The sequence below is a fragment of the Elgaria multicarinata genome, chromosome 2, assembly GCF_023053635.1.
Source record: "Elgaria multicarinata webbii isolate HBS135686 ecotype San Diego chromosome 2, rElgMul1.1.pri, whole genome shotgun sequence".
NCBI lineage: Eukaryota > Metazoa > Chordata > Lepidosauria > Squamata > Anguidae > Elgaria > Elgaria multicarinata.
The window spans coordinates 178,691,360-178,710,404 of record NC_086172.1 but is presented as its reverse complement, the minus strand read 5'-3'; the positions used below and the strand labels follow the sequence as shown (position 1 = coordinate 178,710,404).

Here is a 19,045-nt window from a genome sequence, read left to right as displayed (position 1 = left end):
TCACACACACGCAGCACCACCATCCCCCAGTCTCCTGTCCCCGACGCCAGCCTTTATTCCCCAGCCAGCATACCCATTCCAAGAGCCTCAATTTCCTGCTCCCCCGTCCACTGCAGGCCAGGCCATACGTTACTGGGGTGGCATTGGGCCAATCCCAGGGAAGAGGGGTAGACCCTGCTCCCTGGGCTCAATAGAATGCTTTCCCTTGTGTGGTTACGGCCAGCCCATCGTACAGGCCCCGAATTATTCATCCTCCTGGAGGCAACCACGTAAGCTGTATCAACTTATGAACAAGGCCAGGGAATTCCCAAGAGGAGTCATAGAATAGCAGAGTTGGAAGGGGCCTATAAGGCCATGGAGTCCAACCCCCTGCTCAATGCAGGAATCCACCCTAAAGCATCCCTGACAGATGGTTGTCCAGCTGCCTCTTGAAGGCCCCTACTGTGGGAGAGCCCACAACCTCCCTAGGTCACTGGTTCCATTGTTGTACTGCTCTAACAGTCAGGAAGTTTTTCCTGATGTCCAGCTGGAATCTGGCTGGAGTCCCGCTCAAGGCCCAACCAGCAGCACTGGGCAACTTCCGAGCTAGAAGGGAAGGCCGCCTTCCCACCCCTGGACCCCACCACAGGCCAGCCGCCGCCGCTTTAACCCAACTGTGCACACTCTCATAGCTCGGTTTTGATTGGCTGTTGCCAGCTATAAAACTCCTAGCTCCTGGCGCATCTCCTCCACAAGGGCCAGAGCTGAGTGGCAGAGAACCTGCGCGGCGTGCAGAAGGCCGCAGGTTCAACGCCCGGACAAAAGGATTAGGGAGCAGCAGACGGGAAAGACCCCGGCCTGTAAATCTGGAGAGCCGCTGCTCTTAGGGGAGGCGAAAGATAAGTCTGGCCTGCTATAGGGCGGCTTCCTACGACAATGTCTTCCTAGGATACCAGACCCATAGTTTTCAAGCCCTGGGGCCTTCTGTAGAAGCTTACCAGGGGGCCCTCAATGAGAAGATCAGGAGCGACAGGCAAACGCCCTAGAAACAACCCGCACCAACAGGGAGTGTGGTGTAGTGGTTACAGTGCTGGACTGGGACTCAGGAAATCTGGGTTCAAGTCTGCACTTGGCCATGGAAGCTCACTGGGTGACTTTGGGCCTGTCATTGCTTCACAGACTTGTTGTGAGGGTAAAATGGAGAGGAAGACCACGTACGCTGCCTTGTAAAAGGAAGAAAGGTGGGGTAGAAATGTCATAAACACAAGCACGCCATTTGTCCACCACCACCACTGATTTCCCCCAGGGCCACTCAATTCACACAGAGGCCCGACAAGTGTAGCTCGCACGTTGAGTGAAACGAGCACGCGCCGTAGCACACTTCCCACAATCCTCTGCAATCTGCCAGGAGGGCCAGGATCTCTTCTCGATCCTCCCAGAGTGTAGGACACGGAATAACGGGCTCAAGTTAAAGGAAGCCAGATTCCAGCTGGACATCAGGAAAAACGTCCTGACTGTTAGAGCAGTACGACAATGGAATCAGTGACCTAGGGAGATTGTGGGCTCTCCCACACTGGAGTCCTTCAAGAGGCAGCTGGACAGCCCTCTGTCAGGGATGCTTTAGGGTGGATTCCTGCATTGAGCAGGGGGTTGGACTCGATGGCCTTGTAGGCCCCTTCCAACTCTGCTATTCTATGATTCTATGATCAGCGGTCAAGGTATTCTGAGGAGCTAGGAAATTTGAGAGCCAGTTTTAGGCCAAGCTTGCCAGCACCAACTCTGGCTTCCTGGTCTCTTCGGCCGTCCCACCGCAGAGTCTTGGATCATCCCATCAAGAAACAGGCAGCCGGGCCACTGCCTCCTCCGCCTTTTCTGTCCACCCAGGTCTTTGGAACGGCTGAGCACATCGAATGCCATTAAGAACAAAGCCGGCGTAAAATAGAGACAAGGACCAAAACGCACCCCGCCCCCACCGCCGTGAAAATAAAAGCTGAACAGGAAAGGGACTCCAGAGCTGAATTTCTGAAAAGCCAACTTGATTTTGGCCAAGCTGGAAAACCCCCTCTGCATTTTTTCCAGCTGACAGAAAATGCACGCCCACTCCTGCGCTGACCCGAGGCCTGGTCTGGGACGTTCCAAAGCCAGGCCGACCCTCACAGCTACGGCAACACAGCTCACGTTCAGGCGTTCAAAACAAACGGAGGCAAGGCGAAAGCCGCGGGAGACGCCCCTACCCAGGGAGGGAAGTACGCTTCGGGCTCAAAGTATTTCCCGTAGTGCTTGTTCCGTTTGAAGTTGCCCAGATCCGCCTGCAAGGCAAAGGCCGCCAACAGGAAGTAGGCCTCTTCGCGCAGCAGGCACTGGGAGCGCAGGACCTGTTTCCTCAGGTGCCAGTAATAGTAGTAGCGGGCCATTCGGTCGCTGGAAGGAGACAAGAAGAAGAAGAAGAAGAGAATGAACACGGGTTAAGGGTGGATAGAGGAAGTCGGCAAACAAAGCAAGAGACGGAAATAAATTTTGCTGCAGTCTAGAAAAGCGGTCCCCAACCTTTTTGGCACCAGGGACCAGTTTTATGGAAGACAATTTTTCAATGGACCAGGGGCGTTGAGGGGATGGTTTGGGGAAGCCCCACCCCACCCACCCCCACTCCAGCATCCTGGCTTCGCTTTGGCTGGGAAGCGAAGCCAGGACACTGGGGCGGGCGGGCAGCTTAGGAATGGCGTGCCCGGAAGTCACTCTCCTGGAGCGGCTTCCGGCTGGGCACGCTGTTCCGAAGCCACCCCAGTGTCCTGGCTTGGCTTCAGCTGGGCAGGCAAGATGGCGTCCCACGCCCAGGTACGCTGGGGTGGGGGTGGGTGGGTGAAAGCAGCTCACTTGCGCGGCCCGGTTCCTAACAGGTTGGGGACCCCTGGTCTAGACGATCTTTCACTTGGCAACTTTTTGGTGCTGGAAGTTAACAGGCCACAAGTCAGTCGCAAGTTAAAACGGAACTCACGCATTATGTGCATGGACACGGAAAAGCGCATTTGAGTGTTGGTCCACCGAAAGCAATAAATAGTAGTTGGGTACCTTTACATGCTCAAACATACTGAAGGAATGGGCTTTTTTTTTTTTTTGCTTTCAGTGCTTTCGTAATTTTGATTAAATTCATGAGGTTGACAGTCCCAAGCACATTTTTAAAATTTGTAATGGCGTAGCAGAGTAGCTGAGGCTGAGCTAGAAACCAAGAAATTCTGGATTTGAATCCCATCTCTGCCATAAGCTCTCTAGATGGCCATGCAAGCCGCTCTCTCGCTCATCCTCAGCAATCTCCTCCACAACAGGGATGATGATGATAATAACATTGGCCTACCTCACAGGGGTGTTGCAAGGATTACAATAATAATGTATGTGAAGCATTTTGAACATCTGAAAGTTCCATATAAATGCAAAATAATAATGATACATAGATGGCACTACAGAATAATAATAATAATAATAATAATAATAATAATAATAATGTAATTTAGTTCCAGTGCAGTGTTAATTAGGAATGAATGAGAAAATCTGCTTTTTGGATTTCTAAGAACATAAGAATTGCCCTGCTGGATCAAACCAAGGGTCCAGCACTCTGTTCATACAGGGGCTGACCAGCCATCGGCCAGGGGTGAACAAGCAGGACTTGGTGCAACAACACCCTCCCGCCCATGTTCCCCAGCAATACTGGAGATAGCACACAACCATCAGAGCTAGTAGCCACGGATAACCTTCGCTCCAGGAATCGCTTTATTTTCATGATGCTTTATTAGATTGTTGCTTTCTTAGAGTATTTTATTATGTACGAGTTTTGGCCTTAAAAGCCACCTAGAAGTATTTTAAGTACAAATAAAGGAAGTATTAGAGATGTTCTTTCTAACATTGAGTGGGGGCAACCGGCAAGTTGTCAAAAAGACATCTATGCTGAGATTGTAATGGAACACAATCCATTTAACTGGAACCCCGTTAAGTGATGGAACAGTGAGAGCATACAGACTAATCAGCTAAGCGGTCTTTGATTGGTGGCCAAACTTTGCAGCCCCACGCCTGGACCCTAAGGTCATCCTCAGGGGTCCTTCTCCGTGAGCCCCTGCCAAAGGAAGTGAAGCAGGTGGCTACCAGGAGTGGGGCCTTTTCTGCTGTGGCACCCTGGCTGTGGAATGAGCTCCCTACGGAGGTTCGCTTGGCATCTACATTATATGCTTTTAGACGCCAGGTGAAGACCTTTTTATTCTCCCAGCATTTTAACCGTCTATAAATAAATTTTAACTTGGTGTTTTAAATTTGTAATTTTGCATTGCTGCTCTTTTTATCTGGTTGAGTTTTTATATTGTATTTTATAGTATGGTTTTATACTGTTGTTTTATAACTTTGAATGTTTTTAATTTTTGTGAACTGCCCAGAGAGCTCCGGCTATTGGGCGGTATAGAAATGTAATAAATAAATAAATGGAGGCTTTTTGGCAACCATGCTTTGAGGCCTCTTGGGCCTATGCAGTCTGTCTTCCTTCGCCCTTACCTGATCAGACGGCCGTTTTCTACGTAATACTGCACTCGGAAGTGAATAATCATAGGTGGACCAAACTGGTCGATACCCTGCAACGAAGGCAAAGATAAAGGTTCAGCCTTCTGTTTCAGCAAGGGGGCGGTGGCGGTGAGGTAGGGGAGCTGGGGTGGGTGGGAAAGGAGGATATAAGACCATCAGAAGAGCCCTGATGCTGGATCAGGCCAAGGGCCCATCTTGTCCGGCGCTCTGTTCACACAGTGGCCAACCAGAAGTAGCAGATGAGGACAACAGCAATCTCCTGCGGATGTTCATTAGCAACTGGCATACTTTGATAAACTCCCTTTGATCCTGGAGGCAATGGCTCAGTTCAGGCAACACGTTAGTCAACGCAGTGTGAGAACTCCACTCAAGGGTTGAGTTCCTATGGGGAAGTCCCCACACAACATGTTCTAACTCCACCGTTGTGTGACTGTGGGCTGCCGTGGAGTTGAGTAAAATCCATTGCCATGTTTGATTGACGGTTCCTCCGCCCTCTCTCCTCCCCTGGTCCTCCCGATTCTATCCCATCAGCCCCTGCTGCCAAAAAAAAAACCAATCCCGGTGGCTCTCCTAGAGTGGCGCTCGCTCCTTTCGCCACTCTTGCCAGTGGAAAAAGTCAACGCAGCGCAACGGAAAACTCCACGGAACCCTCCACGCTACACGCAACACAACGGTTGTGCAGGAACTCTCCTCTGCACAGCATGGATATTCAACATGGAGTCTTTTCGGAAAAAAAACACCTCCACCGTTGGGTGGAGTTTCCCCACCAGACAACACATTTCTCAACGGTGATGTAAAAACTCCACCGTGGAGTTAAAAAAACCACCATTGTGAAACATGCTGTCTGAACTGAGCCAATATCATAGAATCATAGAATAGCAGAGTTGGAAGGGCCTACAAGGCCATCGAGTCCAACCCCCTGCTCAATGCAGGAACCCACCTTAAAGCATCCCTGACAGATGGTTGTCCAGCTGCCTCTTGAGGGCCTCTAGTGTGGGAGAGCCCACAACCTCCCTAGGGAACCATCCTGACCAGAAGAAGGTAGCCGCAAAGATTCAAGTTTTTCTTGAATTCCCATTCCGCTGGAAGCCTCAATGAGAAAAAAAAGCTACAGGGCAGGGATGCTTTTGGCCAAAGAGCAACCACCGCCCCGCCCCTCAGCCAAGCGATAACTGGGGTGCGAAAGGCCCAAGGGCCTTATACTGAATTTGACCCTTGGTCTAGCCCACTACTGCCGACACAGGCTGGCAGCAGCTCTCCAGGGCTTCAGGAATCTTGCCGTGGTCCGTCTGCTCTACCACTGAGCTACGGCTCCTGCCTAACGCAGCGGGACGGTAACTCAAAGCTTCGCTTCAGGCGTGCTCTTGTGTTCTGTTTGTTATCAGACACCCAAACCTGACCCGCTGCCGTTTTGACACGAAACCCATCTGTCTGCAGGCAGCAGCAGGAGGCTGAGCTCACTTGGGGAGGGGCCAGCGGCGGTGGGGGGCAGGAAGGCCACGTCCCGGAGGTCCTCAAAGGTAATCTCTGAGACCTCATCCCCCGCACGTCGGCAATTCATCACAGAGCAGGCTGGGAGTTTCAGGACCAAGCCAGCCTCGCCGACGGAGAATGAACGACGCCGGGTATTTCCTTTCCAAAGCGTCTCGGAGCCGTTCCATCACGAAGTGGCTCTAAGCTTCCGATCTCCTCTTCTTAGAGAGGGGATGAAGATGGCTCTGGTTATTTATTGCGCTTTAAAGAGGTGCAATCGATTGAACCGATGCTGTTCACGCCTCCTTTGCTCCGAGAAAAGGCCCTGACATTTATGGAAGCCTGACAGGCCTCCCAAAAACGCCTGAGAGAGTGTTTTTCCAGCTTGATCCTGGCAGCTGGAAGCGAATCTTAAAACTTTGGGAGGCCACTCCCTATAACAGCAATGCCTTTGGAGAGTGTGGCTGTGCTGCTTCTGATTCAGAGCTTGGGGGAGATGTTCCCATGGGTGCTGTCCCCTGAGGGTGGGCCCCCTCCTCCTCCTCCCCTTCACTGTCGCCAACTACTGCCAATTCCCCTTGCCTTCCTCTCTGGGCCCGATCCACACTCCTCCCAGAGAGAGAGGACGAGGTGTGCAAAGCTTACTGCTCCTTCTCCTGTCCTAAGAACACAAGAAGAGCCCTGATGCTGGATTGGACCGAGGGTCCATCTAGTCCAGCACTCTGTTCACACAGGGGCCAACCAGCCATCGGCCGAGGATGAACAAGCAGGACATGGTGCAACTGCACCCTCCCACCCACGTTCCCCAGCAACTGGTGCACACAGGCTTACTGCCTCTGATACTGGAGATAGCACACAACCATCAGGGCTAGTAGCCATTGATAGCCTTTGCTTCCTCCAGGAATGTATCCAGCCCCCTCTTTTAAAGCCGTCCAAATTGGTGGCCATCACTACATCTTGTGGTAGTAAGACTTGCTCAGAACCTCTTTCAGCCTGAGGGTGAACTTTCGTTTTGGAGGCCACCTTTCCGTGGTGGGTTTGGCCAAAGGCAAAAGGGGTGGGGTGGAATACCAGCATATTTTAGCTTAAAAGCTCTTCCTTCTAAACCACAGGAGAAGCATTTCAACCTTTTAGAACAGGCGGAAGAATTACGCAAAAGCCGGGAAACTAGCAGTGGTTGAGGGAAAGGAGGCGGAGCTACAGGGGAAGGGGTGTGTGGCCACATGGGGAACCCCAGAGGGCCAGAATGGAATCCCAGGTGGGCCACATTTCGCTCCCAAGACTGACACGGCAGCAATGATGTGACTAGCCATCTCCTCCATGGGGGCCATTTTGTGACGGTGCCCACAGCAATGTTTTAAATCCCCCAAAGTGCTCATAGATCCCAAAAGGCTGCAGATCCCTGAAACAGAGTAACTTCAAATAGAAGAATGCATACACCCCACTAGCCATCTCCTCCATGGGGGCCATTTTGTGATGGTGCCCACAGCAGTTTTTCAAATTCCCAAATGTGCCCATAGGTCCCCAAAATAAAACAAGTCACGTGGGGAAAGATGATAGCTGCCTTCTAGGTCCAGTCCTTCTTGACCATAGAGGTGAAACTAGAAGGGCACGCCTACCTTGCTTGCTTCCTTCTTCCATTCCTTTGGACAGTACTTGTACAGCTTCTGGGATAACTCCATGTACACGTGCTCATTGTCTGCCATGGAAAGGAACCAGAAGACCGGATTAGACAGCAAAACGTTTTCTGACATTCCTTTTTTATAAAGCTCAGGGCAGCTACATTTTAAAAGCTGCCTTTGCGAACTAGATTAGCGGATTCTGCTGGGAAAAGAAGAGAGAATTCCATCACAAGTTCTTCTTTAGGATATTTACATTATTATTATTATTATTAATTTATAATTTAGGGCGGAACCCTATGCATATTTGGGACCTCGATACTTGAGGGAGTGTCTCTCCCTATATCTGCCTGCCCGAGACCTGAGATCTGTTGGAGGAGCCCTTCTCTGTGCCCCACTAACGCGAGTCCTACGCTATGGTGGGACATGGGAGAGGGCTTTCTCTGTGGTGGCACCCCGGCTGTGGAACGCCCTCCCCCCAGGAGGCCTGACTGGTGTCAGCACTGGCTTCATTTCGGCGCCAGGTTAAGACACGGCTTTTTAACAAAGCCTTTGAGAGCTAAATCCACCAGCCTGCACACTGTCTTGTTTTAAAAGGATTTTACTGTTTTAAAACTTCATATTGGTTTTAACACATTATTGGTTTAATTTGTTTTAGAATTGTATTTTTATTGTTCTATTTTATATTTATGATTTTATCTGTACCCCGCCCTGAGATCCTTGTGATATAGGGCGGGATATAAATATTTTAATAAATAAAAATACATATTTAGACAGGAAAATGTCCTACAACTCCCAGCATTCCCCTGCATGGCTGGCTAGGGAATGATGGGAATTGTAGGGCTCCCTCCCCACCCCCTGCAACCCTGTCGAACCTTGCATAAGATTGTGCCCTTATTCATTTAGCACAGCTTGCCCATGTATGAAAAAAAATGAATGTATTGGTTTGCTAAAAACTTTTCTTTTTCCTAAAGCTTTTAAAACTTGATTTTGTTCTGACTTTATACTGTTAGTTTTACCCTACTCAGTGCCTGTTTACCCTACCCTGTGCCTGTTTGCATTCTCTTCCCCTCCTTATTGTTTTATTATGATTTTATTAGAATGTAAGCCTATGCGGCAGGGTCTTGCTATTTACTGTTTTACTCTGTACGGCACCATGTACATTGATGGCGCTATATAGATAAATAAATAAATAATAATAATAATAATAATTTGCAAAAACTGCAAGGTTATGTGATGTTGATGTGAACAACTGAAGAAACAAGGTGGAAATGCCTCTGTTAATCCAAGGCAGGGCTAGGAAACCTCTTCAAGCCCAAGAGACGGGTTCAATTTCAGAGAAGCTCCCTGGGGTGGGGTGGGATTCCAGTGGTGGGTGTGGCTAAAGGCAAAAGAGGCGGGGGCTTCTTGCAGCAAATAGTTACTGAGCATGTTTAAACCATGGTTATGTAGCCACCATGGTTAGGAATGGTCCACACGACACACTAAGTCATTACGTTTAGCTCAGCTGGACTAACTTCCGGGCCTGTTCAGAAGACACCTTAAATTATGGCATCATTATTATTATTATTATTATTATTATTATTATTATTATTATTATTATTATTATTAATTTATATAGCACCATCAGTGTACATGGCGCTGTACAGAGTAAAACAATAAAATAGCAAAACCCTGCCGCATAGGCTTACATTCTAATAGAATCATAATAAAACAATAAGAAGGGGAAGAGAAGCCCCATTCAGAAGACAAGTTAAACCATGGCTTTAACCAGGGTGAATAAGGTTTTTTGCTTTATTCACTGTAGTTAAAGCCATGGTTTAAGGGGTCTTCTGAACACAGCCCGGCCTTCCGGCTTAACCACCATGGTTAAAGGTGTCTTCTGAACACAGCCTGGCTTTCTGGCTTAACCACCATGGTTAAAGCCACGGTTTAAGGTGTCTTCTGAATGGGGCCACGAAGTCATTGTGTTTAGCTCAAAGTGCCTAACCACCGTGGCTTAGCGTGTCGTCTGAACAGGGTCCCTGCCGCGTCCGTTGCGTTGTGTTGCCATCGGCTCTCACTGCAGGACCTTAGGGACGGAAATGTGATGCCAAACCAGCACTGGCCCAGCTCAAGGTGACGTGGTTCCACAGCGGCCGGAAACACCACGGGCGGCAGGGCGAAGCTGAGCTGCTCGGCTCGGACTTACTCTGTATGACGCTGAGCCCGAAGAGGTGGCGGTCTTTCAGCCGAAGCAGGTCACACACCTGGACAAGTAACTCGTGGCATAATATTTTAACCTGCAGAGGGAGGGTGGGGGTGTGTGGAAGAGCAAAGCAGAACACTCTGGGATTATTTTAGGAGCAATTTCTGCAGAGATGGGGCAGAAACGCTGTTCCAGTTTCAAGTTAGGCAGGCATAACAGTCACAGCCAAACAAGATCAAAAGTATGTAGTACCGTCAGCTCCATTTGCGTAAATAAACTACAAACTATTACCTACATGGATTATAATCTTTAAGAATGTAAAGATTTTACATTACTTTGCATAATTTGTGCTCCTCCTGAGAAGGGCCATGGGGCACTGAAGCCCCAAACCTGACCCCGGATATCCTGCTTAGCGACCTCCCACTTTGATCTACGCTTCTGAAATGGCCTCAAGCATTGCCCAGATTCTCTCAAGAGTTAGAGACAGTGTATTTAATACACACACACACACACACAAACAGAGAACCCCAGAATTCCAAACTCTGCACCTAAGACTAAATTCTCAACAATTGCATGGCACAACGGGCTCAAGGGACAGGAAGCCAGATTCTGGCTGGACATCAGGAAACACTTCCTGACTGTTCGAGCAGTACGACAATGGAACCAATGACCTAGGGAGGTTGTGGGCTCTCCCACCCTAGAGGCCTTCAAGAGGCAGCTGGACAACCATCTGTCAGGGATGCTTTAAGGTGGATTCCTGCATTGAGCAGGGGGTTGGACTTGATGGCCTTGTAGGCCCCTTCCAACTCTACTATTCTATGATTCTGTGACTACATCCTGTGGAATGAGGTGGACAGCACGTTGACGAGCTGAAAAAACTCCTAATGGGGGGCACATGTCAGAGGTGGGTGTGGACTAAGGCAAAAGTGTGCTTTAATTCCTGCATTGAGCAGGGGGTTGGACTCGATGGCCTTATAGGCCCCTTCCAACTCTACTGTTCTATGATTCTATGATGCCGTGAAATGCACAGACCTTCCACTGAAGGTCATTTCTTGTCCAGCTGCAGTGATGTTTAAAATGACCTAACTATGGACCTGTTCAGACAACAAGCCATGGTTAGGTCGTTAACCCTTTTGCAGCAAATGGTTAGTGAGTGTGTTTAAACCATGGGTATGTAGCCACCATGCTTAGGAATGGTTCTCTCGACATGCTAAGTCATGGTTCACATGACACGCTAAGCCATAATGTTTAGCTCAAAATGTTTAACCGTTGTGGCTTAGCGTGTCATCTGAACAGCGTCTATGTGTGTGTCGTGGGTGCGTAAGCCCTGATTGTAGACTTGGCACTGCGCTCCCTGGTCACAAAAAAGCAGCTCACGGCGAGCTCAAATAACGTGCAAAGGATTTGGCTCTAGCAAAGGGAGGGGAGGGAACCGTGCAATCCCGAGTGGGCACTTCCAGTATCTTAACCATGGTTACGGGAAATGTTACAGCAGCAGTCAACCATGGCATCGTTCCCCGCACCAAAGACAGAAAAGGACTCCAGGCAAGGATACATAGAATCCCAATTTTCATTTTTGGCCAGGAAATCGAAGGCAAACTAAAAAACCAATCCTGCCCAAGTGGTCGCCAAATCTTTAAATCTTTTGCAATTTTAAGGGCTCAATTTAGGAGTCTGAACCACGCAAGACTGAAGCAATTCTGAAAGGAGAGAGAGAGAGAGAGAGAGAGAGAGAGAGAATTTGCTCTCTGCTGTGAGGCTTCGTCATCTACCAGTTTTGTGGCAATTATGTTAACAGCGTGAAAATAAAATATGCAGATCCACTGCGACATATTCTAATTTCCAGCTTGGCTCTCTTGATACTGTAAGAATCCCTCGCCTTGTCACGAAGGCACCAAGACACATTTAATAGAAGGAGGAAAGGAACAGCAGCATAAGCAACTTTCACACACACACACACACACACACACAAACACACACACACACGAGTGGGGGAATGCCCTAGTCAAGGTAATAAAAGGTAAAGTTTTAAACTGGCCGGCCCCAACCCGGCGCCCTTCAGATGTGTTGGGACTACAACCCCCATCATCCCCAGCCAACACAAGGGGAGGAGCTGAGTTGTTTATAATCTTTTCATAGAATCATAGAATAGTGGAGTTGGAAGGGGCCTACAAGGCCATCGAGTCCAACCCCCTGCTCAATGCAGGAATCCACCCTAAAGCATCCCCGACAGGTGGTTGTCCAGCTGCCTCTTGAAGGCTTCTAGTGTGGGAGAGCCCACGACCTCCCTAGGTCACTGGTTCCATTGTCGTACTGCTCTAACAGTCAGGAGGTTTTTCCTGATGTCCAGCCAGAATCTGGCTTCCTGTAACTTGAGCTCTCTTTCTAGCTGTTCATCCACCCAAAATTGTATCAGCAATCAATAATGGAACCAGTTACCTAGGGAGGTTGTGGTCTCTCCCACACTAGAGGCCTTCAAGAGGCAGCTGGACAACCACCTGTCAGGGATGCTTTAGGGTGGATTCCTGCATTGAGCAGGGGGTTGGACTCGATGGCCTTAGAGGCCCCTTCCAACTCGACTATTCTATGATTCTATGATTCTAAGCCCGGCTGCTTTTCTGTCCCTTAAAGTATAACATAACTTTTTCAGGGAGCTTGGAGAGGCTGGTCAAATGGCCGGCAAGGAAAATATTCTTCCATGCAGTAGCTCCATTTGGGAAGGCCCATAGATCAGAGCGTCAGAGCCCTCGCTTTGCCTGCAGAAGATCCAAAGTTCCATCCCCGGCAGTTTCTCCAGGTAGGGCTGGAAAAACTCCTGCTTGAAACCCTGGGGAGCTGTTGCTGCCAGTCCGTGTTGACAATACTGGGCTAGATGTTCCCAGGGTCTGGCTCAGGGTAAGGTGACTTCCACAACTAGTTTTACTCTACCCTGTGCCTGTTTGGTGCATTCTCTTCCCCTCCTTACTGTTTTATTATGATTTTATTAGAATGTAAGCCTATGCGTCAGGGTCTTGCTATTTTATTGTTTTACTCTGTACAGCACCATGTACATTGATGGTGCTATATAAATAAATAAATAAATAAATAGTAATAATAAAGCCATCACAAACAACTAAGGAACTCCATATAGAGTGTAGTGCTGCCCTGTGTTTTTCTAGAGTTCTATATAAACACAACATTTGGCACTCTGAAAATCTCTCTCTCACTCTCTGTATGCGTGTGTGTTTAAAGCAGCGGTTCCCAAAGTGGGCGGTACTGCCCCCTTGGGGGCGGTGGGATTTCATAGGGGGTGTTAAGAGGCAAGGGTGCAGCGGGGGGGGGGGGGGCGCTCGAGGTGGTCTTTTCCACACCAGGAGTTTTGGTTACAGAAGGAAATTTCTGGTCGCTATCCTGCACTATGGAGAATGGTTCAGAAGCTCCTGGTTGAATTTCCAACGTCATATTTGGTGGAACGTGGTTTTAGTGTGGTCTGCCTACTTCTCTCCAAGCAAAGAAATCGACTCCAGATCACTAAACGTGGTGATTTAAGACTCATGTTAAGTGACTGTAGGGAGGATTCCTGCATTGAGCAGGGGGTTGGACTCGATGGCCTTGTAGGCCCCTTCCAACTCTGCTATTCTATGATTCTATGACTTTAGACCAGACATTGGGAAACTGGTGTCACTTCATCAAGCCCATCCATCGCATTAAGAATTTACAGAATAGTGAGGTATTCTACCCTAGTTAATATCCTTGCTAAATGACTATCAGACTTTGAAAAGAGGATATCACTGGATCAAGTTCATCAATTAAGTTTAATTGAATAAACTAAAAAAATATAACTGGATTTTGAATAAATATTCAATTAATTGTTACTGTTTTGAATTTTATTGTTATTATCTTCCTTAGTGGGTCGTTGAAAACCGCTATCCTGAATAATAGGGTAGGGTAGGGGGCGCTGGGCACGAGTTTGTGGAACCAAGGGGGAGGTGACCTGAAAAAGTTTAGGAACCCCTGGTTTAAAGCATGTTTCTAGTCTTATAGCAAGTTTTTAGTTCTTATAGAGCTGGAAGGTGAGCCTGTAAGGATTTAGACAACTCAAGGAAGACAACCAAGCTGCAACGCCTTGGGTTTCTAGACAAGTGGAACAGCCAGTGTGGCGTAGTGCCTAAAGCAGCCTTCCTCAACCTGGGGCGCTCCAGATGTGTTGGACTGCATCTCCCAGAATGCCCCAGCCAGCTGGCTGGGGCATTCTGGCTGGGGCATTCTGGGAGTTGTAGTCCAACACATCTGGAGCGCCCCAGGTTGAGGAAGGCTGGCCTAAAGTGTTGGACTGGGAGTTGGGAGATCTGGGTTCTAGTCCCCATTCGGCCATGGAAACCCACTGGGTGACTTTGGGCCAGTCACAGACTCTCAGCCCAACCCACCTCACAGGGTTGTTGTTGTGAGGATAACATGGAGAGGAGTAGGATTACGTACGCCGCCTTGGGTTCCTTGGAGGAAAAAAGGCAGGATATAAATGCAATAATAAATAAGCGGTGGAAATTCCCCCGAAAGATCAAGGTGAGGCTGAAGCAAGGTTCATTTTATCAAGGTTCTGGAAAGCAAAACCAGAGAGCAGGGCACAAAGGGCTCCTGTTTGTGACAAGCCCGGTGTGTGTATGTGGGGGGGGGGGGGGAAGGAAGCACCCCTTTTTGTGCCAGCTCACTCACATTTATAATGATGTTGAGGGAATCGTCATTGGGGAGGAAAATACAAACGCTGCGTCTGTCCTGCATGACTCTGTTATTGTGGAAGTTCAGTTTGTTCATTGTGTTCCGGGCCCTCCCCGTGGACGTGTTAGTGAGCCGCTCCAAGACCGGGTGGGAACCTCGTAGTCAGAGCACTCAGCGGCCAGCTGCTCCTCTTCATCACCCACGTAGCAGGCAGGACATCTGGGCATCTCTCCGCACGGGGACCATCGCTGGGAAGAAAGAGAAGCACAGAGAACATTAGATGCTAAGGACCAAAGGTGGGAGAAGTTTGGGTACTACTGTACAAAGCCCTAAACAACTTCAGATCGGGATACCTGAGAGAGCGCCTTCTAACCAATCTGCCCGGTCACTGAGGTCAACTGAGTGGTTCTCCTGGTGGTTCCACATGGACCTATAGCCCAATTGGAGTCCACCCAGAGGAGAGCCTTCAGTGTGGTGGCCCCCTTCCTACAGAATTCCATGCCTTTCGCAGTTGCCAACACTCAAAGTCGCCTCAAACAACACGTCTCCTCGAGTTTCCAATGGAACCAGAAGTTGTGTTTGAAGTGTTGACTAAACAGAAGCCTTTCCCCCCACCCATCCTACCCCACCCCCAATTTATTTAAATGTACCTAACCCTAATATGGAGGCCAAGGGGGTAGTGGACAGAAACAGAAGAGGGCCAGGATCTCTTCTCGATCATCCCAGAGTGCAGGACACGGAATAACGGGCTCAAGTTAAAGGAAGCCAGATTCCAGCTGGACATCAGGAAAAACTTCCTGACTGTTAGAGCAGTACGACAATGGAATCAGTTACCTAGGGAGGTTGTGGGCTCTCCCACACTAGAGGCCTTCAAGAGGCAGCTGGGCAGCCATCTGTCAGGGATGCTTTAGGGTGGATTCCTGCATTGAGCAGGGGATTGGACTCGATGGCCTTGTAGGCCCCTTCCAACTCTGCTATTCTATGATTCTATGGGAAAACGTGGAGGCAGTGACAGACTTTGTATTTGTGGGCGCAAAGATTACTGCAGACGCTGACTGCAGCCAGGAAATCAGAAGACGTTTACTTCTTGGGAGGAGAGCAATGACAAATCTTGATAAAATAGTTAAGAGCAGAGACACCACACTGACAACAAAGGTCCGCATAGTTAAATAAATTGTATTCCCTGTAGTAACCTATGGCTGTGAGAGCTGGACCATAAGGAAAGCTGAGCGAAGGCAGATAGATGCTTTTGAACTGTGGTGCTGGAGGAAAATTCTGAGAGTGCCTTGGACTGCAAGAAGATCCAACCAGTCCATACTCCAGGAAATAAAGCCAGACTGCTCACTTGAGGGATTGGTATTAAAGGCAAAACTGAAGTATTTTGGCCACATAATGAGAAGACAGGATACTCTGGAGAAGAGGCTGATGCTAGGGAAAGTGGAAGGCACAAGGAAGAGGGGCCGACCAAGGGCAAGATGGATGGATGATATTCTGGAGGTGACAGACTCGACCTTGGGGAGCTAGGGGTGGCGACGGCCGACAGAAAGCTCTGGCGTGGGCTGGTCCATGAAGTCACGAAGAGTCGGAAGCGACTGAACGAATAAACAACAACAATGAAAGAACACCCAGCAAATACTGCCAAAGGGTCTTGGGGCTCAGTTAATGTTCGTGGCATCCGTTTTCATGGGGAAAAAGCACACTTTGTTAGGTGCAACGCCAGGGCGAAGTATAAAGTGTTGGTTATCACTTTTAAAGCCCTCCATGGTTTGGGTCCAGGCTACCTGCGGCATCGCCTTCTCCCGTACAATCCGCCCCGCACACTCAGGTCCTCTGGGAAGAATCTACTCCAGTCAGCCAAAACTAGGCTGACAACCCTTACCCAAGGGACCTTCTCTTCTGCCGCTCCCAGACTGTGGAACAGCCTGCCGGAGGAGACTTGTCAACTTAATAGTCTTTTAGCATTTAAGAAAGCTATAAAGACTGATCTCTTCTGGCAGGCCTATCCAGTGGAATTTTTGGATGTTTTTAGGATGTTTTAATAACGTATACTATGTTTTTAATTCAGTTTTATGTATTTTATACTTGTTGTTCCCTGCCTTGATCCAGACAGAGAGGTGGGTAAGAAACGTTGTTGTTGTTGTTGTTGTTGTTGTTATTATTATTATTATTATGGTTCCAGCCTACAAGAGCTGATGTCACAGTAAACCTGCATGTCTTTGCTTGCGCCACCAGGCTCTTATTTCTGCTACAAGCCCTCTGGAATTTGTCACAACCGATCACAGCTTTTTAAAAAAAAATTCCACCCACCCCCACTTTCTAACGTTGCCACAAATGTGAATAAAGGCACCTTTATATTGAGCGTGCATTCCCCAGCTGGCTTAGCATCCTGTCGGGTTATTACCTCCTTGTCCTTTACCGAAAACTGCACGTTTTGCTTTGCTATTGGAAACGCCTTTCCTGAAAGCCCCGCAGGAGGTCTTACGTGGATGCTGAAGCGACCCTCCCCCTCCATCTCTAAGCAGGAAAGCCCCTCCAGCCCGGCCAGTCCAGAAGAGAGCATGTTCAGAGGGGGAAAACTCAGCCCCCTGCTAGCACAACTTTCAAAACACGGCAGCCACGGCAAACGCCACTCCAGATTTCAGTAAGAACTACAAAGGAACTCTGGATCTTCACTAGCTCTTTTAGAGTTCTGACTGAAACCTGGAGAGGATTCACCACCCCACTGACCTCAGAGCCACCAGCCTCCACTGGCGGCCGCATCGACCAGAGTGCAGGACATGGAATAACGGGCTCAAGTTAAAGGAAGCCAGATTCTGGCTGGACATCAGGAAAAACTTCCTGACTGTTAGAGCAGTACGGCAATGGAACCAGTTACCAAGGGAGGTTGTGGGCTCTCCCACACTAGAGGCCTTCAAGAGGCAGCTGGAAAACCATCTGTCAGGGATGCTGTAGGGTGGATCCCTGCATTGAGCAGGGGGTTGGACTCGATGGCCTTGCAGGCCCCTTCCAACTCTGCTATTCTATGATTCTATGACTAGCTACTTGGCACACCTCTTGATTGCATTGAAAAAACGTCCCACCTTTTTCTTGGCAGAAATGCCGGTCTTAATCCATACCTGGAGCACGACCCTCTGCTCCCCAATGAATCTGCCTGTTCTGTAATCTGAGCGGGTTTATGGCTTATATTCAAACAAATTCAAAGCTTTCCTTGGAAATTAGCTTTACCGGAACACTTGTAAATATTTTAAGACGCGGCAACTCCATAGCAGCAGACGTTTCCCTTACATTATTTAAGTGCTGAGGAAAAAAATGTAGGCACTGAGAACTGTTTACATACTAATTTTAGCGTGCCTGGAGGACTGTGCACATAAATATCTTAAGAGAGCCATCCTACGGTCCCTGGGAGAGTGTCCCGGGTAACACAGGACGGTTCGGAGTACCCCTCCCAAGGCCGTAGACACTGCTATGACCTCGGGAAGGAGACGCCATGTCCTGCTTGTTCATCCCTGGCCGACGGCTGGTTGGCCACTGTGTGAACAGAGTGCTGGACTAGACCGGCCTTCCTCAACCTGGGGCGCTCCAGATGTGTTGGACTACAACTCCCAGAATGCCCCAGCCAGTGCTTATTGGCTTATTAGATTGTAAGCCTATGCGGCAGGGTCTTGCTATTTACTGTGTAATCTGTACAGCACCATGTACATTGATGGTGCTATATAAATAAATAAATAAATAATAATAATAATAATAATAATAATAATAATAATAATAATTTGTCCTCAGCAAGTAGTATTCAGAGGTACACTGCGCCTACGCATGGAGGTTCTATTCAACTATTATGGATGATCTAGCAATGGCTATTTCCATGCTTTCATACCCTGTTCTGGGCACGACTCCCAACTGGGCCCTTTTCTGCTGTGTTGCCTTCCTTTGGGGAACCTTGCTCTCAGAATACTTGCAAAGTAAGGAGCTTGGAAATTTTCAGAGAACGTTCATTTATTTTGGATGCAATCCTATGCATATTTACACAGAAAAAAAAGTCCTACAATTCCCAGAGCTGGCTGGGGGATACTGGGAATTGTAGGACTTTTTTTCCTGATTAAACATGCGAAGATTGTGCCCTTATTGAATTTCTATTATTATTATTATTATTATTATTATTATTATTATTATTATTATTATTATTATTATTATTTCTGCCTGTTCCCCAATACTGGGACTCAAGGTGGCTTTACAAAATTAAAACATATACAATTAAAACATAGAAAAAGTAATATATGAAAGTTAAAAATATAGAATTAAACCAGCTGTCATATTAAAACTTTTTTTTTTCAAAAAAAAAAAAAAAAAAGACAAATGATAATACAAAACCCAGCACATTAACAGAGGTCCTGATTATTCCTAAAGGCTGTCCCGAACAAAAACATTTTGCCTGCCGCCAGAAACATAGCAAGGAAGGAGCTAGTCTGGCCTCCCTGGGAAGGGAGTTCCCAGAGCCTTGGAGCAGCCCCCGAGAAGGCCCTCTCCTGCATAG

General features: G+C 48.3%; 1 protein-coding gene across 1 annotated transcript in view; it reads right to left on the bottom strand.

Annotated features, from left to right (window-relative positions):
- FRMD6 (FERM domain containing 6) overlaps window positions 1–19,045 on the bottom strand; it is a 157,642-nt gene that overhangs the window by 25,091 nt on the left and 113,506 nt on the right. Inside the window, exons 3-7 of the mRNA XM_063118167.1 lie at window positions 14,512–14,762; window positions 9,823–9,913; window positions 7,632–7,711; window positions 4,513–4,589; window positions 2,214–2,400 (exon numbers count right to left, since the gene is read on the bottom strand). Of these exons, the coding sequence (XP_062974237.1) occupies window positions 2,214–2,400; window positions 4,513–4,589; window positions 7,632–7,711; window positions 9,823–9,913; window positions 14,512–14,610 (534 nt within the window). The 5' untranslated portion in view covers window positions 14,611–14,762. The remainder of the gene's footprint in view (window positions 1–2,213; window positions 2,401–4,512; window positions 4,590–7,631; window positions 7,712–9,822; window positions 9,914–14,511; window positions 14,763–19,045) is intronic.